Source organism: Trichoplusia ni, chromosome 16 (genome assembly GCF_003590095.1).
Source record: "Trichoplusia ni isolate ovarian cell line Hi5 chromosome 16, tn1, whole genome shotgun sequence".
Lineage (NCBI taxonomy): Eukaryota > Metazoa > Arthropoda > Insecta > Lepidoptera > Noctuidae > Trichoplusia > Trichoplusia ni.
The window spans coordinates 1,149,831-1,174,618 of NC_039493.1; the positions used below are offsets into that span (position 1 = coordinate 1,149,831).

At 35.3% G+C, this 24,788-nt stretch overlaps 1 protein-coding gene across 29 annotated transcripts; it reads right to left on the reverse strand.

Moving 5' to 3' along the window:
* Positions 1–58: 58 nt before the first annotated feature.
* LOC113502218 (perilipin-4-like) lies at positions 59–24,612 on the reverse strand. Of its 29 annotated transcripts, none has more exons than XM_026883679.1 (33): positions 24,393–24,611; positions 11,412–11,591; positions 9,579–9,713; positions 9,316–9,381; positions 8,746–8,844; positions 8,569–8,667; positions 8,381–8,479; positions 8,156–8,242; positions 7,981–8,079; positions 7,379–7,477; positions 7,209–7,307; positions 6,817–6,915; positions 6,640–6,738; positions 6,460–6,558; positions 6,295–6,381; positions 6,117–6,215; positions 5,945–6,043; positions 5,767–5,865; positions 5,592–5,690; positions 5,427–5,513; positions 5,245–5,343; positions 5,065–5,163; positions 4,880–4,978; positions 4,707–4,805; positions 4,543–4,629; positions 4,372–4,458; positions 4,196–4,294; positions 3,978–4,064; positions 3,803–3,901; positions 2,994–3,080; positions 2,309–2,482; positions 1,746–1,939; positions 59–1,309 (listed from the first exon to the last, which is right to left on the reverse strand). In XM_026883679.1, the coding sequence occupies exons 1-33, from the start codon at positions 24,409–24,411 to the stop codon at positions 1,220–1,222; spliced, it is 3,348 nt and encodes a 1,115-aa protein (XP_026739480.1). In that variant the 5' UTR covers positions 24,412–24,611; the 3' UTR covers positions 59–1,219. The 29 variants fall into 29 exon arrangements, with proteins under 29 accessions (XP_026739480.1, XP_026739481.1, XP_026739491.1 ...); XM_026883680.1 differs by lacking the exon at positions 2,994–3,080 and adding an exon at positions 3,541–3,603; XM_026883690.1 differs by lacking the exon at positions 6,640–6,738 and having other exon boundaries at positions 24,393–24,612.
* Between the last annotated feature and the right edge of the window lie 176 nt (positions 24,613–24,788).

The window sequence follows — 24,788 nt, forward strand, 5'->3', positions numbered from 1 at the left end:
AAATAGGTAGGAAAACCTTCAAAACAGTTCTGGCTTTTTAAATAAGTACAACAAAGAATATGAGTCGTATGTATTTATTGAACAACACATAGTAAGTTACATAATTTTAACAGATAAAGGAAGTAAAGGTAATTTTAAAAATGATTTTATATAATATTTAACCAATAGAAAATATATAAATATAGTTCAATTTTAAATAAGCAACAATGTCAAAGCGCCATTTTAAAAATATGACTGATTTTATAATATAATACCTACAATATTTTTAACATCCATATATTTGTATCATAAAATAGACTGCTAAGCAGTAATGTAACAAATATTATATAATATTTTATTTTAGGCTCTGTTTAGTATTCACATTATCACATGTGAGACTTATGCTATGGGTATGTAAGCTACTATATTGTAGGAACAAGTAAACTATTTCTCATAAACTTTAAAAGGCGTACATGGACGGTTTTAAGCCAAGCAGAAATGGAAATTCGAGACGTGTTCACGAAATGCATTTAAAATGCAAAATATAAAATGAGCTTAACGTAACTTAAACTTATCTTAAATAATATAGACGCCTTCATATGAGATTGCAAATGTTGTGACTTAAATAAAACGCAAGATTATACTTTTTTGAAAAAAGGTTGCTTAACTGTATAAATATGTCTATAATCTAATTTTAAAGATTTATTTTGAGCTGTGTAAAATTCTTTTTGTTTTATATGAAACCATTGAAATTATAAATAAAATGTATCAGTCAGCACCTGTCAAAAGCGAGGACGTCGCCAATACAATAAGTATTTAATTTTCATTCTTAGCAAAGTTATAATAACGTTGACTGTTAGTAAAACTTACCAACTATAAACTATACAATATTGTACTATAAGTATTAATTAAAAACAAAACTTATGAAAAAGTGCATGTTTATAAACAATATGTGAGGACTAATCAAAATTATGTTTTACGGGAAAATAACAGAGTTAGTAATCTTTAGGCGATCACAAAACAAAATTGGACGATAAAAAAACAATTCGGTAGAAAAAAAAAACAAATAAAAAAATTTTTTTTTTAAAGATCAGTTGGAAATTCTTGAACATCTGAAGCTTTAAAACGAGAAGTTGAAATAAAATATATTTCAGGTAGATATCGAAATCTGTTAAATTCTCGTAAAACAGTTGTGAAGGTAGCGATGATTGTAGAGGTGTATGATGGCCGACCAAGCAGTTTACTTGGGGAAGGCGGCCAGGCCCTTGCTCAGGAGGCCAGAGGCGTTTTGTGAAGCATCGTTGACAGCGGACGACAGGTTCGTCAGAAGCTGAAAAAACAAGAGAAATTTATATTCATTTGCCAGAACTGGCTCGCAAAAACATTGGCAACGGATCGATGATCGAGTTTATTGAACGGGTTTGAACCCGACCAGATGATAACGACTTTAATTTTACACAAGTATTTCTGTGAAAAAAATGTCTATAAATGTTTGGGTATAACTAGGATGGAACTAAATTCTTTTCTTGGAATGTCGGAATCAAAGGAAGTTGTTAAACGTCGTAGATAAATTTCCAATAAAGGTAGGTACCTAGTTCTGAATTGGAAAAATAATTCAAATGGTCCGAGTTGGGGATTCAAGAACGACTAGCCAAAAATCACACTGAGATGTGACGTGTCACACTGTCAAATAAAATGACGAAGGCAGAATCACTTCAGTGCCGATGACTTCATAGTAAAAATATCTTTAAATAATTTGTCCATACATGATCCCTCTTCTCGTTGAGGTACTTGTCAGCCTCCTTGGTCTTGGCGTCGACAACTTGGCTGGCATTCTTGATGCCCTCGTCGGCGGCGTCCTCCACCCTTTTCAAGGTGCTGTCCACGGTGCTGTTGAAGGCGTTGCTGGCGTCCGCGGCTGCCTTCTCAGCAGCCTTCTTTGATTCTTCTACGGCTGCGTCTGAAAGTGGAGTCGAAACTTAGAAGAATTGTGCAAATTTTGTGTTCGGAAGCTTTTGAAAGAATTCAAATCAGCAGTGAATATTTATTAGTAGGCTATTTTGGAAGTCTAGTTAACGCAAATCTTTCTTATACTCCATTTTGTCCTACCACAATTAAGTTCAGGATATTATAAATTAAAATTAATTCGGGACAAATTGCTTTCTCTTTTATGTATACTCGAGGCCTACGTAGGATCGCGTTTCAAACTACTGCGATTCACAAGTAAACGCATAATTCAAATGCTGGTTTCATTAAATGATGAATTCGTGGTGAAACTCGCTGCAACTGTCGATAAAATCTTAAAGAAAAATTATCTATTAGTACTTACTAGCAACTCGCTTGGCCTCATCCTCGGCGGCCTTGGCGGCGAGCCTGGCCTTTTCCTTGGCATCCTCAGCGGCTTTAACGGCCTGAGCCTTGGCTTCTTCTGCGGCCTTAGCAGCCTGGGCCTTTGCATCTTCTGCGGCCTTCTTAGTCGCATCCACCGTCGCATTAACCGTGTCTGTCGGACAAAAAACTTATTTTAACATCAAAAGTAATTTTGAAGATCTGCTTAAATTACCGTCTTTTAGAAGTCATAATTTGTCACTCCAGTCTAGGCTAAAAGAACCCGCTAGTGTTTTAGCTCAGATTATAAATACATTGATTACTATTTTTGATCACACAAACTATGTTAGCACGTTTTCTAGTTAGACCGGAAAGCGTAGGAAATTTTATAGTAAACAGAACATGAACTAAATTAATAATTCGAAGTCAAAAACAAAAGCATTAGACTTTGTATGAAAACTTCCTGCATGTGATGTGTATTTTATAGGCCAAATTTTTATAAGATTCTTTAAAACATTTAGTTTAAGCATCGTTACTTTTTTCCAATTTGGGCAATATAAGATTAAGATGATTTTTATTCCGTTATTTTTTCACATGAATCTAGTCAAACTGTTAATATTCACTGTAAATCACACTATAGCTAAGAATTATGGTAAAGCTGTAAGCTACGCATCACGCTTAAATACCCTTTGTGTTCGTGACTGCCTTCTGACAAACATCAGTCACATTTTCAGAGGGATCTGAAGATTCTTGGATGTTGGTCTCAATTAGATCTACAATGATTAAAAATATTAATACTGTTCTGACTTCTTAAACATTCGGACCAAGTAAGTTAAACAATTGCCATATTATTATGCAATTTATATTTTCTACTAAAATACAGATGCAAGTAAAGATTAAATATTATTCAATGCTGGAGCGCGATAATGTAATACACAACTTAAGTAGACGATTAAATAAACTTATACAGGTAAATATTGTCCGATCAACACAAGTCAATAACGGGTGCTATTGACAAAACAATTGAATTGATAACTGTAACAATAAGCAATAATATTGCATTGAAAATAATAAATAACATTATTATACAGTAAGCCAATTACGGGTTGACATGATTCCATTATGAGCTTACCCATGTTCAGTAACACTCTGAAAATCTATACTACACACGCATTATAAATATAAATACAGTTAGTAAAAGCTAAAATAAAAAGTTAAGGAATTTTCACCTACCTTCGCTGTTACTCAAGTCGCTCTCAGCACTGTCATGATGAAAGAGCCTGTTCGCTACAGTATCTACAGAAAAGTTAGTCAAAATGTTAAAATGAAAACAGAAAAATTAATAACAGAAAGTAAAAAGCAACCAACCACCATGCATTACAGGGAAAACAAAAAGTTAAATTGAAATAAGTACAATCAAGTTTTGCAGAATCACAAGTTTATTGAGTTGTTTATTCACACACGTTATGAGTCTAGAACTCGTTTTCGCTTGTACCTTTCGCACCGCCCACAATAGATACTCCTTTGTCGACAACCGAGGCAGCGGCGCTCTTCGTACTGTCTAGCGTACTGTGTACTGAGTTTGCCACTGAATCTACAACGCAGTAAAGAACACAGTATAAAATGATACAAGTAAACGTTTATAACTCACTCAAAAGATCAAATTATACCTTTGGCTGATCCTAAGAACGATACGCTTGTATCAACGGCACCGGCTGCCGCGTGCTTAGCTGTATCTACAGTGCTTGATAATGTATCTAAGTAAAACGAACAAATATGTCAAGTAAAATAAAAATAATGGGACAAAATAAATAAATCAAAGCTAAGGAAAATACCGGAGTTTAATATAAGCCTGAAGCCAATAAAAATAACTTAAATGATGATATACCTTTAGCACTTCCTGCAAATGATACTCCTTTGTCAAAAGCTGAGGAGGCTACATTCTTAGTGGCATCTACTGTGCTATGGACAGTGTTCGCAAGCGTGTCTACGGAAATAAAATCAGCGAAATTAAGGAACTCAGAGAAAATAATGAATTTCAACCAAAAATAAGTGAAAAACTACCTTTGGCACTAGCTGCGTAAGATACGCCGGTCCCAACAGCCGAAGCTGCTACGTTTTTGGTTGAATCAATGGTATTAGCTACCGTCTCTACAAATAATAAGGATTTTTAAATGACGATTTAGTTCAAATCCTAACGCCTCATATGATGCCCCGTAAGTTGAAGAAGTTTACCTTTAGTTTTTCCAAAAAGTGATGAGCCTGTTTCAATGGCTGATCCCGCTGCACCTACCGAGCTTTGTAAAGAATTTGCTACTGTGTCTACAAAATAAAAATAAAATGAAAATTTATAGCATAAAATGTAATAAACGAAATAAAGCAAATAAAAATAAATCTACCTTTCGCACTTCCCACAAATGATGTGCCCTTTTCAACGGCGGCACTAGCTACATTTTTAGTTGTATCTACAGTCGTGTGTACTGTGCTTGATACGGTTTCTACAATACAAATATGAATATTATTAAAAATGCCAACTAAAGAAACAAAAAATCATAGCAAATCGAGTTTCTACCTTTAGCGGTGCCAATAATATTTGTGCCCTTTTCTACAGCCGCTGCGGCAACATTTTTAGTGGTGTCCACTGTAGCTTGGACTGTGTTCGCAACGGTATCTACATATGAATAGCATGAATTAGCGATAAACAACCAAGTAAAAATGATTGGTAAGTTAACTTGACTTGACTTTAATATTTTATACCTTTGGCAGTACCAATCGCTGTGGTGCCTTTCTCAACGGCTGCCGCAGCAAAGTTTTTGGTATGATCTACTGTGGTATGAACTGTGCTTGCGACGGTATCTACACACAAATAATGAACTTTAGCAATTAACCCATGACTATGAATAAACAAAAGGAAAAGTGATGATGAAATATGTGTACCTTTGGCAGTGCCAATAGCTGTTGTGCCTTTCTCTACAGCTGCTGCGGCTAGGTTTTTAGTGGTGTCTATAGTTGTATGAACTGTGCTTGCGACGGTGTCTATATGCAAAATAATGCAAATTAAAATATATTTAGAAAAAAATATGATAGGCAAATCAAAATATTCAAATATCTCTATCTACCTTTGGCTGTGCCAATAGCTGAAGTGCCTTTCTCTACAGCCGCCGCGGCAAAATTTTTAGTTGTGTCTACTGTGCTTGCTACGGTATCTATATACAAATAATGGAAATTAGCCACAATACAAGGTGAATGAACAAAAATGAATACATAAACAGTCAATGTTCTACCTTTGGCTGTGCCTATTGCTGAAGTGCCTTTCTCTACGGCTGCGGCGGCAAGATTTTTAGTCGTGTCTACAGTTGTATGGACTGTGCTTGCTACTGTATCTATATGCAAATAATGAAAATTAGCCACAATACAAGGTGAATAAACAAATACGAATGGTAAATCTATGATTTCTACCTCTCGCAGTCCCAATCGCTGTAGTCCCTTTCTCTACGGCTGCCGCGGCAAGATTTTTAGTTGTGTCAAAAGTGGAATGAACTGTGTTCGCTACTGTATCTATATACAAATAATGGGAATCAGCCACAAAACAATAAAAGTAATGGGGAATTATAAACATGTGAATGTGTCTAGCTACCTCTAGCTGAGCCAATTGCCGTGGTGCCTTTCTCTACAGCTGCCGCAGCAATGTTTTTAGTAGTGTCAAACGTTGTATGAACAGTGCTTGTTACGGAATCTACATACAAATAATGAAATTTAGCCACAAAACAAAATGAAACAAAAAGTAACATCTTAAGAAGTGTTTTTACCTTTGGCTGTGCCTATTGCTGTAGTGCCTTTCTCTACGGCTGCTGCAGCAAGGTTTTTAGTTGTATCTACAGTGGTGTGAACTGTGCTTGCTACGGTATCTACATACAAAACATGTGAATTAGCCACAAAGCAAAACGAATCTACGGGAATTATTAACATGTGGTTGATTCTCTCTACCTTTGGCAGTGCCTATTGCTGAGGTGCCCTTCTCAACAGCTGCCGCGGCTAAGTTTTTGGTTGTGTCTACTGTGCTCGCTACGGTATCTTTATACAAATAATGGGATTAGCCACAAACAATGAATAGCAAGGGTATTAAAATTTTGTTTTGATGGATCTATGTACCTTTGGCAGTACCAATAGCTGTTGTGCCTTTCTCTACAGCTGCTGCGGCTAGGTTTTTAGTGGTGTCTACAGTGGTATTTACTGTGCTTGCGACGGTGTCTATAAGCAAATAATAGATATGAGCCACAATATTACCAACATTTTGATGTATGTTATAAAAATGTTATTTAATTTAGTTACCTTTAGCTGTACCAAATAGTTCAGTGCCTTTACCCACTGCAGCCGATGCTACGCTTTTAGTTGTGTCTACAGATGATTGGATTGTGCTTGATACGTTATCTAGCAATAATATAGGACCATTATCATCATATTGCTTATTTACAATCGAATTGTTAATTTAATACCAGTTTTTACTACCTTTGGCTGACCCAACGAATGAGGAACCCTGATCTACTGCTGATGCCGCAACGTTCTTAGTCGAATCTACAGTGTTTTGTGCAGTGCTTGTCACAGTATCTAATTGTAGGACAAAAAAAAAAATAAAATGAGCTACTTGACTGATCAATGATTTAAATAAATAATTAAATGAAGAATGCGGAAATATTTAGGAGGTATATTTAGCGTGACATATTTTATTAAAGTTGTCAATCGTCACAACGTTTGTGACTAAAAATAATGATATGAGGAAACTCCATGGTATGAGATAAATAAACAAATTAAATTTAAACTGTTTGACAGGTACAAGGGTAATAATGGACGTAATTGATTCAACAATGATATGGCTTGATAATGACAATAAAAGCCTCTACCTTTAGCGGTGCCAATGAGGGTAGTGCCTTTGTCAACAGCAGCAGCGGCAACATTCTTAGACGTGTCTACAGTTGTACTAATAGTGTTTGCAACAGTTTCTAAAATAAAAAAGTATGGTTTATTACCGTGACTTAAAACTCAATTTGAATTAACGAAGTTTTTGACCTACCTTTGGCCGTACCAATCAAAGTTGTGCCCTTCTCAACGGCGGCCGCGGCCACATTTTTCGTGGTATCAACAGTCGTGTGCACTGTGTTAGCTACTGTATCTACAAAAATGCATTTATGATGAATTTTATGGAAGTGTAGGGCACGTGGACGATATTCATGTTGCGAGGAATAATGTTGCTATTCGGTGAAGCTTTATGTTATTTTTTAAGTATGAATATAATTTTGGAATGTACAATTTTTAACACAACATTTCCACATTTCAATTTCTTTTCATGGTCCAATAAAGATAATGCCGAGACTTACCGATGACTTTAAGAAAAAAATAAACGGAAGAGGAACAGTAGAATGTAAATGTATGAAGACGAAACCTTAAATACTGCATAAAATAAAGTAACGAATAATTGATCATTGATACTTATCAGAAGTCATAAGTATCAAGTTATGGGTTTCTAAACTGCGCCATTTTCTACAATTTGAACCTACTGTGATTTATTTCCGAAATTATTTTTATATGTGTGGTATAAAGAAAAACAAAACTCAGAATTGTCGTACATGATTTTAAGTATGTGATAATGATTTTAGTTAAAAGTGGTTGTTTTACCTTTAGCAGAGTTAACGTACGACTTTCCAGTTTCAACAGCAGATTGGGCGACATTCTTAGTTGTGTCTACAGTGCTCTGAAATGTGCTCTGAACCGTATCTAAAATTACGATAGTTTATAAACAACGAGTCAAACTCAGTATAAAGTCAGTTCCCTGGCTGAATGTTCTAGTTACCTTTGGCTGAGTCGACGTAGGTTTTCCCAGTTTCTAAAGTGCTCTGTGCTGTTTTCTTTGTACTATCTACTGTGCTTGCTACTGTATCTACGATATAAAAATATGCAAATGAAAATCTACATAAATAATATAAAATCGAAAAAATACACACAATATTATTTTAGTAACTTTTAGTTGACAAAAATCGACTAAACTAACAAAAAAAAACAAATGTTAATAAATTACCTTTGGCTGTTTCTAAATATGATAAGCCCATGCCATAAGCAGAGCTGGCAGCTCCAACAGACGCGTCATATGCCATTTGGAAAGTACTTTGTGCAGTATCTAAAGCGTTATTTGCAAAATCAAACGATGTTTAGTCACAATCACGAAGCACACAACATAAATAAAAAAAACAAATTCAAAATGGCTACCTTTTGCACTGTCAACGTAAGTCTTTGTAGTGTCAACCGCAGATTGCGCGGCATTTTTGGTACTTTCAACTGTACTATTGACTGTGCTAGCAACTGTATCTACAATGGTAAATAATAATTATGATAATGTAGGTCTAGGTACTTTGGTATGAAGACTAGTGTGCTCGTGAAACCTACCTCTAGCGGTTGTGGCATATGTTTTGCTGGTATCGATAGCCGATTGGGCAACTCTCTGTGTGGTATCTACAGTGCTCTGAATTGTGCTTGAAACTGTATCTACAAATAATAATAAATAGTACTTACTTAATACGCAAACACAGAAAAAGGAGAGTTTTTCAAAATTCGAAAAAAAAATAGTTTTAAAATAAAACAATTTTCGAAAATTATTTTAATAAAATATGTTTTTACTTATGTTTAAAAACCTCTTAATTCAACATTATTTTACAAGGAAACAAATTAAATATATTTAGGTAGGTACCTACTAAAAAGAATTACAAGTTAAACTAAACAAAGAATAAATACGTCAGTATAATAACTGCCAACACTACGTCCCGCCCACCATTTTTAAGAAAGCTCTGATGACAGGAAGGTTTATTTACCTTTGGCCGAGTCTGCGCAAGCTCTGCCGGTGTCAACGGCTGAGCGAGCAAGTCTTAAAACGTAAATATATCTAGTGCAAAGTTAATTTGTGAAGTTGAAGAGGTAAGGAGGAAAGAAGGTGGTTATAATACCCGATATTAATCTTACCTTTTGTTGTGTTGTAGGCAGACTCTGCGGCCTTTTTCGTGTTATCTACCGTCGTGGCCAATGTGTCTACAGAATGGGAGCAACGAAAATGGAGTTTAGCAAAATAACAAAAAAAATACAAAACAACAACTAGGTACAGAACACAACAGTAATGCTTTAAACTTAATAGATACGAGCAAAATTAAATTAGGAAAGCAACATCTAATATTTTGGATAGAAAATCGACTAACTGTAAATATGAGCCTACTAAGTCCCATCCCTACCTTTAGTGGTGTCGATGACCTTCTTGCCGTCAGCCACGGCCTTGTTGGCCGCGTCTGCAGCCTCGCCAGCAGCCAGGGAGACCTTCGATAGCTCCTTGTCCAGGGCATCGATGGCTGAGTGCTTCGCGTCAGCGGCTGGTAAAAAAAACAGAATTTTGGAATACAGAGATTGAAAATCGACCTAAATGTATTTTTTAATAGCTAGTCTGAGCGAGGAACTTTTTTGAGTAAGCAGATATTCTTGTGATTGTTTTGAGACTTAACCAGATTTAGAAAAAACTTTTTTGTCGTGATGACTATGTAGATCTATGAATTGATTGGTATGCATGAGTAGTTCCACCCCAACGCAAGAGTCACGATGTGACTTCCAAATTGTATCTACTTTCTTAATTCTTGCAAGAAACTGATAAGCGATAATAGAAAAAATAAATAAAAACATCGATCGTGATATTGAAAACTGAAATCACCAAGCAAGAGCAAACATTCCCTGTATGATGCCTATTGATCTCCCACAGATTGGCACACACAGCATAGGCCTGGTATTGGTATAAATTATTTAAACTCCACTGACAGCGACAAACTAATATTTTACGAATCCCCATTCCCTATTTAAGGTATTTTACATGAAAGAGTTGTTATTTCACTTTCTTGTTTAAGAAGGCTAATTCCTATCTACCTTTTTGGTTCAGTGCTCCATAATTAACATAGTTTCATTAAATAAATTATGTGCAGCGATCATTGTAACAAAAACATAGTAAGTAGTTCATGTTATCTGGAAAACGTGTGACATAGTAATATATATTGTATTCGATATGGCCAAAATACATGTATGTCTGTATAGCCCCAATTCTGTTGATCGATTTGTATTGACTATTGGACTTGGTAAATATTGTAGCTAATGTATTATGCAATAGCTGAGTAACATCAAATAGGTCAATTGGTTTTAAATAATTCATTATGAAATACTTTATTTCATCATCTTTTCTAATTATTCTTCTGACACTTTTACACCAAATGTGCTTTACCATACCACATAGAACTCTCCATATAAATAAAATACATCGACAGGAATTACCATATTCTTATCTATAACAAACGTATTTTAATATGAATTTAATAAGTGCTAATATACCACAAATGGTATATTTTTATTGTATTTGGTATGAAATATCTATATTCCAAAAAAGATGATTATAAAACCCATCAAATTGAACAGTTGAATACATATTTATACTAAAAATATACACATCGTAATTGCGTCATTAACAAATACATATGAATAATAACAGGATATGGATTTCCATATAAATCTGGTGGAAACGGATCGTTAATACCGAAAAGACTTTATTATCGACCACCGAAATGGTTTTTTTTGCGTCGATTGTAATATAAGTCCGTCCAGAATTTTATTAATACGTGTTTTGAGATAATAATGAACTTAGAAGGCAAGATTTTTATAATAAGTATAAGAAAACTGCGCGGCTTCTTCTACATATTATGTCCCGTTCTTATAAACTGAGCGGGACAGTACATGAATCTTTTTAATCTGAAATTATACCCTGTATCTATTTATTTTTATCTAATCCCGTATTTATGTGGTAATAAAGAGTATTCTATCACCCAGAGAATTCCAAACGTTCTAGCAAATACCGCCCAAGTCCATGAGGTTATAACCTTTCGTATGACATAACGTAATACGTATTAAATCGATTAACTCATTAATCCACGCAAACATTAAAATATGATATTTGACACATCATACATACTAACAGAACACATCATATGTATTTCCATACATACATTGCCTATTTCTCAAGTGTTCCCAATTCTCACCTGTCCCGGCGGCACTCTCCGCGCTCTTCTGCGCCCCCCCGATTACCTCACCCGCCTTCTTGACCTGGTCTTCCACCACGTGGGCTACCTCCTGCACCTTCTCCGCGGCGACTTGCTCGGCATCCTTCTTCTTGCGCTCGAAGAGAGAAGCAGTCTTCTCGCCGATGCTTCGGAACGCACCTGTTGGTTTAGTCGATTAGTAAGCGTACATCACTATTTGTTACAAAACATTGTGTTGGCATTAAATCTTATTTTAAAATACCTCATTTATAAACAGATATGAATTTCTCGTGTAGTCTTATTCGATTCACCTAATCCTAGTCAGAACCTGTTAGCCATAAAGCTAAATCTTTCGTTTAAATGCGAACCTATTAATAATTTACACTCCTTGAAGTTCAATGTGGTTTCAAGAAACTGGAGTAACTGCATCGGTGTAAATGTGTTTATCTCCCTCGCACCGATGTTTAGCATTAATATATTCAAATGAGAGTCGGATGGGCTATAAAGTTTAACGATTAAATGGAAAGGGACTGCGCTCGTAAACAAAGGCCGTACTTGCAATAAATATTGAATGAATATTTGATGTGTTACGAACTGAAATTGATTCTCAGATACGGACACTATTTTTCTTGTTTACGTTCAAGATGTAAATATAAACATTAGTACGCAAAAACTTTGAATCATAATGTTTAGCCGTAAGGTACTCGTCGAAAGTAAATTCGACATCCGTAATTTATAAACAAGTGAAATACAATATTGTTAATTCTTATCAGTAACGGAATAGTTTATAATTAACATCCTAATCAGCCAGTGTAATAGTTTTTTTCCAGGCTACAGTAATACATATTAGGCCAAAATACTTTGAAGTATTATAAAAAAAACCTATCTCCGAAATCTTTCTTTGTACTAGGTAACTTTCATTTACCAACAACTGTTTTAATATAAACCTTAAGGTTAAAACCTTAACCGTAAAATAAAAGCCTTTTTATCGATTTCATACAAAGCATACGTCGCATTAGTTGAGGCGACGGAACGCCGCCTCTTTATTGATTTCCATAGCGAACCTGGTGCGGTCAAGGTGGGCCAGCCACTGTCTGAAGATTTATATTATCCGTAATGTTAAACAGGTTATATCCACCTTTACTAGGAAATGACAGGACAATAAGTGTTGTGGGCTGAGCCACGAATTAAGTACTAGGTACCTAGGTAGATATGATGACCGTCTTGCGGTTCCCTCCACCCACAGTAACCAACATGTTCATAAGATACGTGGGCTCGGGTAAATATTTCTTGGGACACAATGAGACAATATTTCGCTACTTTCGTAAACATTGCCACAATCCATCATGATAAAAGCGTTTCCAGGAAACGTTCCGTGTTTTTTAAGCAGATTTTTTCAAATAAATCAGTTGTCAAAACGCTCTGTTATAACTAGTTACAGATGTCTTTACGTTGTCTTGATGATGTGTGTAAAATATGTTTGAAATCTTTTAAAATAATAAAAGAACTCACCAAGGTTCTTGTCTATCCGTTAGCGTGGAAATACATTGAGAAATTATTCATTGTAATTATTCATAATCATCTAAATTCATGCTTTACTCTTTACTTATCTACCTCTAACTAAATGGTGTTGTGAACAGTGATTTTCGGCCCAAAAATAACTGTTATCATAACGAACATGGTGATAGTGTGGTGACAGAACATTAGTCGATTACGTGCATGGACAACACTAGTATAGTTGTTTTACAAAGTATTACGATATTTTCTATTTCTACTCTACGTAATATGATACAGAATTATCTCTAAATGAGTGTAGAGCCGGTATTCCATACATTTATGATTTCTAATTTTATAGATTAGATAAATGTAGGTAATGTGTTCTAAAAATACGTTGAATTTTTATGGGCGATGGTGTTGGACTAGTATTGATTCAGGTTTATATTTATGGAGGAAGCAACATTACTGATATTGCGTAGTTCTCTGGCGAAATCTACTTGGTGTTTTTAAGAGTATTATAAAGAAATATTAGTAAAGTCTCTTTTAATGTAGTAAAAGTTTTCTTAGTGTAAATTTATAAGGTAATTTTTTTTTTTTCACAATCTATTGAGCATATTTACAAACGCAAAGATTACATAGTTTTGATTTCATTCATTACTCTTGTTCCCGTTACAAATTCCACGCAATTAAACCATCTTCATGATGTCTGACAAATCGAATACGATCGATACTGTCGCATGTCCTGACCGATTGACCGAACGAAAATAGAGTGCCGAGTTGCGAGTCGGTCAACCCGGGATCATTGCTCGCTTGTTCCCGCGTGTTTCGTAACCCTCGCTGATTGATGTACTGAATAGCTTCGAAGTGGGAACATTATAGCATGGCCGAGTGCAGACACGCCTACACCCGCTTTCTTGGTTTGATTTAACGAGAATCAAAGTAATTAACGTCGTGGAAACAAATTAAAACTACCTACTGAATGAAAACCGGTTTTCGTTTTATATTTAATATAAGTTAAGTAATATTAGAATAAGTTTCTCATAAGGTGTTTTAAACAAGGATGCAATAACCATTTAAATCCATGCAAAAAGGAGTGCGTCGATTCCTATCTCATATATTTTGTAAGCTATTTTAAGGGCGAGCTGACTAATATTTTATCTCCTGTTGCGTGTAAAATTATTGGATGTCGCAACGTGGTCTGCTATTGTGCAATGGAAAATTTCATTCTTCTGGGCTACTTTATTGAGTAGGAATATAAGTTAGTAGTAAATTTATTCAATATCTAGACGCGTAACGAAGTAACGATCGACCGCGAACGTTTTATCTATATTTACCGAGATTAAAAATATACTATGAGATAACAAGTCGCGCAAAACTTCAACGCGGATTAAAATAGTGCGAAAAGTAAGACAGCCGGTGCATTTGTTCCATATTTTTAAAATTTCACCGACTTAGATCAGAATTTATTATACCATAAAGTATCAGGGGTAGTAAAACATTCATTTTGACCTTCTTTGTCAATTACGTGTATTATTGTCGTCTGGAAGTACCAATAAAAGTTCAATTACATCTGTCTTCTGGGTAACGGTTAGTAATAACGCTACACGAGCGACGCAGCAATCGATATTATATTACTAGCTAGCTTCCGTAATTTGTACTACACAAGTCAAATGTCGCATAAAAAATCAATAAAATATCTGTCATTTCACTTATTAAACATTCAGTTGAAGTTCCTGCAGTGAACTGACGCCGGCCAGTCTAGGTCTCGGCCTTGCGAGCCCCGGTCTAGATCCAGGTATCGATCGAGCCAGACTGGTTTTATGAGCAGTGCGCCACCATTTGTGACCTAACACACGAACAACCCGTTCGAATCGTTTGAGTCACATTTAAAATGCAATATTCTTACATACATTAAACTTATATGGATGGAGCTTGATGTTATCACAGCAGTTATGTCTATACCTACTGAAATGTTTTGAAGTTCGTAATTTATAAATTTCGAAGCAGTTCTCTTTTGATGAATATTGATACTTCCTTTCCCACCAAAGTATGGAAGGTTTAAAGTCCTATTAAAATTACTTCCATGTCTCAAAGACATAAGAATATCCTATCCAATAGCCCGCATTACATCAGTAATGTGTAGGCATTACACACAGATTCCTTCGCCGATACACGCGTGTATCCAATTGAGATAAATATCCGGTGTATGGACGTCCAAGCTGCGTGACATCACACTTCCATCTACCGCCCGTGATGTCATTACGTCTTACAAAATAAATGGAACTTATAATAATGTACCCAACATGGCTGCTCACTTCTTTGTTGAACACACGTGTCACGCAAGTGGCAGTTTCTATTTGAGTTTATCCTGTATTGTGATGAAATTAATATTAGTTAATATTTAACTTGAGGACCTTATAAGTCCACTTCTTATTACTCAGTATTTTATTTCGTAGCAAGATAATTAAGGTGGCAAATTAGGCCACCCACACGTTAACTAAACATGGGTTTACATTAAGCAAAGATAACCTAACTTTTTGATTTTGATAAAGCTCGGTCAAAACCAAATAAAGTAAATTAATTTAATAATAGATTCAAATAGTTATTTTAGATTAATTTAGATTAACCGAAAGATATCCGCTAAAAGTTAGGTGAACACGCACGTTGTACATGTTTTAATTAATCAACGGTCGGTCATTGTACTAAATAATTGTTACTTAGTAGTTTCATTGTACTAATTATGTAGGTGTTCGTAGGCCACAGACTGACCGCAAGGTCGAATCGAACAAAGGATTATTTTCCACCTGAGAACTTACCGGTGTCACAATTTACGGATCGATAAACTGACATTTGTGACAAAAGAACGAATGATACCTACATATTTGTCGTTCATTTAAGTCACATCTCTAATTCTCTATAACATTTATCATTATTACGTGACTTTATTGAAAACTTTATTTATATAGTGTTGACGCTATTTATTTATTATGAATGTCTGTGACTTCTGTGAGTCACGGCGATTAGTAGCTATTGTCTTCATTCATTAGTGTTCTCTAGAGACTATTGTGGAGGGAATTAATGAACAACTTTATGTTCAGATTAAAGGTCCTCTTTGATAATGCAATGGAAAAAAACGTGGCTATTAGAAAACCAATTTAAGTATAGATTTAAAATAATAACTTAACAGCTAACTGTTTACAAGCGCGGGGTAGAATTAAATCATCTCAGCCGAGAACTTATGTACTTAAAAAGTTTTTGAGGTTATTGCAGTTTCCGAAACGTGTAAATATTCAGTAATAATTCAGTTGAACATTTTTACCTGCGAAAAGGTAACAAATCGAAATTTCTGGACCTGAACTAATTTAGGACGAGACTGGAAGCCGTCGCTTATTTTGATCGTAATTTAGTTTTTCTTAAGCTAACATGTTGTTTGTACCGACATTCCTGTTGATGCCCAAAGGCTTAATTACTGCAAACGCTAAGAATTTCTGAGTGGCTTGCGTAAGACCCATCGTTATCGTCCGTCTCTTTCGATCGTGTATGTGTTGTGGTGTGTTAGTGGGAGATGCGTGATGTGCCTCAGTTATTAATATAATGGCGGGCCCCGCACCGGCTGACCTTGGTGATGTCATGCAGCGGCGAGATTTGTTTTGGTTGCTCTCTGTTACGATGAATTCTATTTGTTGACATTGTTTACCGAGATCCGATGCATATTCAGCGTTACTGGTCAAACTATGTGACCTTTAGATAATGTTTTGACGGGGATGTGTTATCACGCTGGGTCGGGCGGCTTGTCATTAGCTATACGCCAGATTAGAGTAATTTATGCAGGAATTTTGTGTGTATGCTCACATTGGTCCGCAGTAATATTTATTTGTTGTTGGACCGGCTTGACCCACCTGGTCGTAGTACTGTCCAATGTTCATGTTTATAAGGAAAATTTTAGTATGTTAGTGATATGTTTTAATTTGGTTAGGTGATTAATAATAACCCTATTATTACAGTAAACTTTGAACCTTTTTTAATGTTTATTTTAGTTTGACTTCAAAATGTTGGCAATGATTTCTGCAACTAGGATTAAGGCTTAGCTTGCTCTGAACTAATTTAAACGGAAAATTCTTTTTCCGGATCTACCAAACCAATCTTCTATGATAAAAATATAAGTACACAGAAGTTGTTTCAACAAAATATCGTGTTTTTTATGATTGTTTCCTTGTTGACTCTACAGCTTAGAACAAGTAACACGTTATTGAGATTCAATATTCTAAATAGCATCTAATTAGACGTGATTTCGGTGTTTTTAAGGTTACCTACATCAAATTATTTTTGTACCAAATATACTCCTTTACTGTGACGCAGTAGAGCAGACACAAGAGCGTTTATGCGCAAATGCAAAACAAAGGAGAAATTGTGTCATGAATTGTTGAGTGCACGGATAGCCGAGTGGTTGAGGTCACCACACCAAACCCACTGAGCGCGATGCGACGCCATCCCCGTGTAGGACAAGCGTTTGTGTAATCCACGAATGCTTGACCTAAGTCTGGGTGTTTTGTGTATGTGGCTTGAATTTTATTGACACCAACCTCCCAAGGATTAAATTACTTAAGAGGGAGTCGTTTAAAAAAAATTGCAACGCAACAGAAATAGTTTAAAAATCGAATCGGAACAACACTACATAAAACTATCGAGAAATTTGTATTATTATTTAATCTTCTTATTATCGGTTATCATCTACATGATATAGGATTAGCTTCACTATCAGATAAAGAAAGTTCTGCTTCTGGTCTTGCAGATAACATCCGTTGTTATCTTCAATGTAATTTATATTCGGTTGTAAAAGCGTAGCCGATTCAGAAACGAGTGGATGTACGTTCAAATTGGAATGACCTTCCTTTATCTGGTTAGCAATATTTTCACAAGATTGATTTAGTTCCTGAAATAGACTTCACGGATAGCCGCGTGGTTGAGGTCATCACGCCAAACACTACGTGCCGTGTCGCGTGTTCGATCCCCGCTTGGGCAAGCATTGTGTGATTCACGAATACTTGTCCTGAATCTGACTGTCTCTGTGCATGTGACTTGAACGTTTGTGAAATCTCCCGTGGATCAAACTACTTACTACGGGAGTCGTTTTGTTAAATTAAAACAAATCAATGATAAATCTCAAAATCAGAAAATTATGAGTAGGTAATAGGTTGTTATTACTCATATATTTCTCATGTAGGAGTTTAATTCAAATGTAGAAGGTCACACATAACATAATTGAGTCATCATTTCCACGTTTTAATTTACTCTTCGAATAAATATAGAGCCAGCATTCAATAGTCAACACTAAATAATTTAAACTTATTTATGTCGTAGGTATCTATATTTTAATTTCTGTCCACTAAATTGGTCAAATTACTGGCACATCTGGGTTCATAAGTAATTTTATCCATTCTGTTACAGATTGCGCTCTCAGGGAATAACCAATAGCAGCGGGAGAAATTCTTGGTTGATATGAGAGGAGCCAAAACAGGTCCCGAGTTCCAGACAATTTGCGCAATGCGACGAGAGTGCGTCGCCGACACCTACACTCATAATAATTCATTCAACTTCTGGAATAGACCGTACCTACGTACTATGAACTTTGACCCCGGGAACAATTTAATTATTTATTATCACGAATATAAATTAGCAGGTAGGCTGGATAGATCTGCTCAACGATATCCACGTTTGTGTTTTACCTAAATAGTAGTATTACCATTATTCATAATCCTAACCTCTTCCCAACAATTTTGTGGTCGGCTTCCAGTCAAAGGTACCAATGTTTTACAAGAAGCGACTGCCTATCCGACCTCCTCAACCCAGTTACCTGGGCATCACGGCATCCTGGTTGTCAGTCTTTTAACTACTATAACCATTACTACAAGTTTGTATTTTTAGAGTAGTTGTTATTTAAAATTGCCGTCTTATCGCTAGTCATCCCTATCTTTAAAACTTTGGCCCCATAGACTCATTAGTCCAAAATATCTCATTTACCCTCATTAAAGACAAAACAATGTGTAATTACCGATCCGACGTAATCTGCTATCGATCACTACAGGCACATTGTTTGTAAACCCGGACTACTAGATAAGATAAGAAACATCACGTTTTTTCCCCAAATCCGGAACTAAAATGATTCTCGTTTTCTGAAATCTGTTTTCTTGCCAAAAGCTGTTGAAAGTGACGCGTGACTGCTTACAAATATACACCCGGAAATAAACAAAGGATTATGAACTGAAATAATTACTTTACTGTACAAAGAGAACAATGTCTTTATGAAGATAAAGAAAGACATTGTTGTTGCCTAGCTAGAGAACTTGTACTAACATGCCTGTTTCTATTGTAACATTGTGTTTAAATTGCTCGGGAATTTTTCTACTGACATAGGAATAATACTATTGAGTGCTGCTTTTAAGGGAACGTCTAATATAAACGTTTTTATTCTTAGGTTTATCTTTTTTTTAATCTAGCTTTGTTTTAGTGCTTTCAGCAGTAAGTAGATTTCTTAGATAGTTTTCCTTTAACTCTACATATTTTTTATTGTATTTTGTATTATTTTCGACGCAAAATACACTCATGATTCCTCTAGGGAATATAAAACCACAAATATGACATCAGCTTCCTTTTCTTATAACACAGTCTGTGTTCTACAATACTCTCTATTGAATATAGTAAGGGGTTTTCCCCTTATCTGTGTCGCCAGTATCTAGAAAAACTTACGAATTTATTAAACTAATATATAACACCAATTTGTGAATGTCCCACAGGAGGGCAAGGACATCTTTCTACCTATTTGGAGGTGATTAAAGATTGAGTATGCATATTCCCCTCTAATTACCTATTTTGTAAGTTCCTGGAAAGAGTTTTAGCCTGGTTTTTGTCAATCACCAGTACCAGCCTAAATATACCAGCTACGCAATCTGGCACATAAACAAAGCACATTCCTAGCGTGATTCCGCAATTCACGCGCGTGAATCATAACTTATTAAATAACATCGATTCGTCCTAGTGACCCTGAATCAAAACAACTGTTCGCGGCTCGCAGGTGTACATGATGTTGATATATTACAATTTTTCGCAGATTATGTAGTAAGAAGTTTTTAATTAAACTCCACTCAAAACTCAGATCGCCTGCGAAAATATTGAATCTCTCTTATATTTCCATCCCTCAATCTCTATCTCATTACGAGCACCCTGCATTAGATATAGATACTCTATTATATTTTGCTGCTGTTTTTTCTCGGAAGCCACTGAGTAATATTTATAATTAATTACTAATAAAGAAAAGGAATTTCAAGAATGTTTCTAAGCCATTCCAACTCAGTTACATAATTTCCATTACTCCATCCAATATGTATGGTTCTGTTTGTACCGCGATGTTATTCAATTAACTGTGCAGCGTGATACTTTATCTAGATGACGCAGGGGAGGCTGTGAGTGCACATGCCCTCGCCTCGGTCAATACATTCCTTGTTACGACGACTACCTATAGCGACGAGAGCGTTCCAATCTTATTTGTTGGCTTCTCTTCTTAGATAAAGATACCTATTTCCTTAACAATTTTCTACTGGAAAGTAGCTAAAGAAGGTAATAAAAAAGAGAGTCGCAACGCAGTGCAGTTTCAGAAAGATTTTCGCACTGCATTGCGACAAAATGTCAAAATATAAAAACTTAAATTTTAACGTGTGGCACACCGCACAGCAGCGATGCGCTGGACGATTATTCTGAAGTAAGGCACTGCGTTTTAGGGAATCATTATTGTTGAAAAGTGTTGGCGGATCGCAATTTAGGTAACTATGCTCGCTATATTAACCTCTCTCGAAGATTTACTTTTAAAGATCAAGGACTACCATTCATCTTTGACATTTTATTGCTCATTTTAGATCATCAATCATATTTATGTAAAGTCCGTTCCATTGAGTATTGAAAGTATAAGATCGGAATTCAAGGCACATTCAATGCAATAATACTCATTTTTTATTATTATCACTCCTAACGCTTAATAAAAACATGCACTTCCCGTTTACGTAATTGGTTATTGAATGCGGAACGAATGAAATGAATGGTGAATGCTTTGACCTATTGCGAACGAAGGCGGGATAGGTCACGTTCTTTTTTTTAATTTGACACGTGAAGTGCAACACTAGGAATAGCAACAAGAGTATTGCATTAACAAACCATTAGTATTTTATAGTATTGGCGCGAATTCCAATCGCGAACGTGACTCGCGTCGTTAAATAGTTTGAAACTCGTATAACACCATTAAGAACTAAGTGTTAGGAATATACGATTACTGCGTAGTTGCTTACTGAATTAGATTTGAGATTTAACGTCTTTCATTATATTTTGTTGTTATTGCGTCGAACTGTACAAGCATATTTATAGCGGTTTGTGTCTAATTACATTTCCTCATGTTAGATCATAATTCTTAATACAAATATAAAGAAAACTGCTCAGCTGGTGCACTGGCCAGCCCTTTCATGGTGTGGTCGTGGCTTAGTCGTCTTTCGCTAAGGGTCTATTAAACTTGATTTTTTACTCATTTCGCAGATTCACACAGTCTTGACACAATGACAAGGTAAATAATTACATGGAATCATATTAATGGCGGTGTCTGTCATGCAGTGATTCACGTGAGAATGCCAGCCTTATCTGATGCATGTGGAGCGTGACGGGTGACCTCTGAGGTCCTGGGGTCAGGTCACGCCCAGCCAATAGCAACGTGTTATCAAACATGACTGTGTCACATCTGAACGCGATGCATTCAACGATCTGTCTATTACTTTAAATCCTAGCTAAGAAAAACGTTAAAGCCTTTTGTAATACTGCGCATTTGTAACCGCGCTACATGAGTCATCCGAGAAAACTGGTTTTGTAACGTTTGTACGATAGGACAACCTGTAGGGCTAGCGCTGTACTTTGAAGAGCTAAATATAAACATAACTGTACCTATCACGATTAATTAAATATTTACGCAGGTGAACAACGAAAGTCCTCGTGTCAGATGCAGAATGGGAGAGACGGGATGAGTTGGATTCCTTCACGTAAAACTGGCAGCTGTTAGCCATATACTAGGATAAATGGAAGGAGTAAAAGGAGGTTTTAACTTGCTCTTAATTTTTATACGTATAATAATAGTAAAACAAAATTGTTGCCCAATACAAGATCTTAAGCTTAAATTATTATAATAGATCGCTTGATACTCGATTATATAACTCTAAAAAGTCCAACAACACTGGACAGTCTGACATATTTCGGGCACATTGACCTTGCGACTGTCATACGAGCCTCGTGGGTTCACAATGGTCAAATCGTTTCTTAATGCGTCAATATTCATAATTACCTATATTAAGATAAGGCGGCTATGAGGAGATATTTAAACGAACTTAAATCCAACAAATAATATAGGTCAAAGATCAAAACAACAATGACATCAGAAGGACGAGAACAAACGAAGTATTCCTGCAGTTATTTACGAAGATGATTCATTTTGGAAGTGTTGAGTACTGTGGTGATCGAAGTCAGGGCTTTATTCCTACTACTACAGAAGTGATAGAGGTCTATTGAGGCATGTAGGTTGTAAGTAGGTATGTGCAGTGTGTATGTAGCTGTATGTATAGAAACCGAAAGCTGACCAGCCAGACATTTCTAAAAACAAATCGATTCGAAGTTTGAATTTTGAATTAAACTTACGAGTCTTACGTTTTTGACTAAAAAGAGGTCGGTAATAAAACTTGGATATACTTTTTGGAGACAAAATGCAGCAAGCTTTAAAACAAGAGCCACACAGTCCGAGCAGGTTACATAATGATACCTGCATTGGTCCACCCCTTTGCAGATTGCGGAACTGTATTGAGCGGTATTTCTGACATAATGAATGTATATTGATATAGTATAGTATAATAATAAATGGAACAAAATTTTGTAGGAAAGGTTCTATTCAGAATGTGTATTTTGTACATCTAATTGCCGAGAGTCACGAAGCTTGTAGATTTTATGTCGAGATTTCGTATACATACAATGTATAGCTATGGTTTATCGCAAAGTATGAGTAAAAAAATTTGATTATTTCAGATTGTGTCTGAAGTTGTCACATACTATCTTGTAATTAAATACTTCTTTTTATGTTTATTGCATCCCATGAAATAACGATCTCAATGTTAGAGTAATACGGTAGAATGCAAATGCATTTACCTTTGATCGATATTCAACCGGTAAGGATATCGCAGAACCATGCAAAATCACAGAAAGATGGCTTTAGTTAGAACTTAGAACTATTCTGGAACAACTCTACCACTTTTACTAACACTGGGCCCCAAACCCGCTATTTACAATTGCCGATGAATTGATGGAAATTGGATTAAAATAACACTATTCGTATTCTGATATTCCATTTTGCAACACAATAACTGTAAATTCATTACGGGGTGGAAATACAATGAATTTCCAACTATTGTGTTACAAATTCAGTGTCAAATTTAATCTAATTTCAATTCTATCATCGGCAATTGGGGCCCTGTACGATCCTAAAGGTCAAACAATTAACGAACTAGCAAAGCTAAAATTCAATTCGTTTATTTTGATCAATCAAATAATGGAATGAGTAGACCATGCGTTAATTAATTACGCACTTTTTAGTACTTATTAGCAAATGTATGATAATATTGAAATAGTAGTTTGGTATTGTAGGAGTAAGCCATAAAAATAGTAGAAATACCAATCTACGTACGTAATTAGGTTTCTAACAATGAGTAAGATAAATGTAGTCATTCGCTTGCTAACAAACTAATATATAATTATACTTTTCAACATGTTATTTTTCCTGTGGCTGAATGAATAAAACAGGTTTGAATTTACGTAGCCTGTATGGTAAGTAGCAAAGAGCGACAAAATGTGAATCAAGTTTAAAAAATAGAATCGTGTTTTTTATGGTACCAACCGTGTACCAATTGATAACAAAATTGAATAAATTGAACTATTATAAAAGGCTAAAAATGTGATAGTACTTTAATTTAATTATTTTCTACTCTACGTATAATATTGCTTGTGAATAATGTTTAAAATATACATTAATTAAAAATAATTAATACTTAGTATTCCCTAGGTGATCACAACGAGCATTACTTAATAAGTATCGATTTTTTAATGTAATAATAAAAAAATACGTAGGTACTCATGTACTAAAGCATGCAGAGTGCTACTAAAAATAACTACGGACAAACAGGTGCGAATTTTGAAATAAAATAGTGGCCAATTTAAACTAGCTTTAAGTTTTAACAAGGTTTTAAAACTTCATACTTTTTATTTCAAATGCAGTAAGAATAATTATTACGCTAGATTTAGATTAAATTATTATGATTTTACCTCAAGTTAGTCTTCAAAGTTAAACAAACGTTCGCTTTAACTTCATGAAGCCAGTTTCATCAAAATATTTTCAACTAAATAAAATATACAAACCTGCGATTCCGCTGAACATTTTGTATTATTTAATTTATTTTCAACACAATTTAAACACTGAAGCTTGATTATATTTTCACGAAAAATATAATTTAAGCCTTTTGCACCAATAGTTTCACGAACGCGTTTCCAAAGTGCGGTGCGACTGTACTGCCTTTCAAGGTTCTACTCAACAAAAATCGACTTGAACGCCCGAACACAAAGATACATTTTCCATGTGAATGATATATGAACCGCCTGTATTTTTATCGATGACGTCAATGCAGTGCACTAACGCGTTTAGTTATTCTTACGTTTGGTTGCCATGACAAAGTATGAAAACATTTATTTATACACATGTAGCTAAAAATTAATTGAAAATAAGGAAATTTTACTATTTCAATTAAATAAAACGTC

Bases quoted from the DNA above. Each gene is read 5' to 3' on its own strand.
- LOC113502218 (XM_026883679.1), bottom strand. The intron at 8,845-9,315 runs GTAAGATTAATA...TATTATTTGTAG, and splicing joins TGCCTACAACACAACAAAAG to ATACAGTTTCAAGCACAATT. The intron at 5,866-5,944 runs GTAGCTAGACAC...ATTTGTATATAG, and splicing joins GGCAATTGGCTCAGCTAGAG to ATACAGTAGCGAACACAGTT.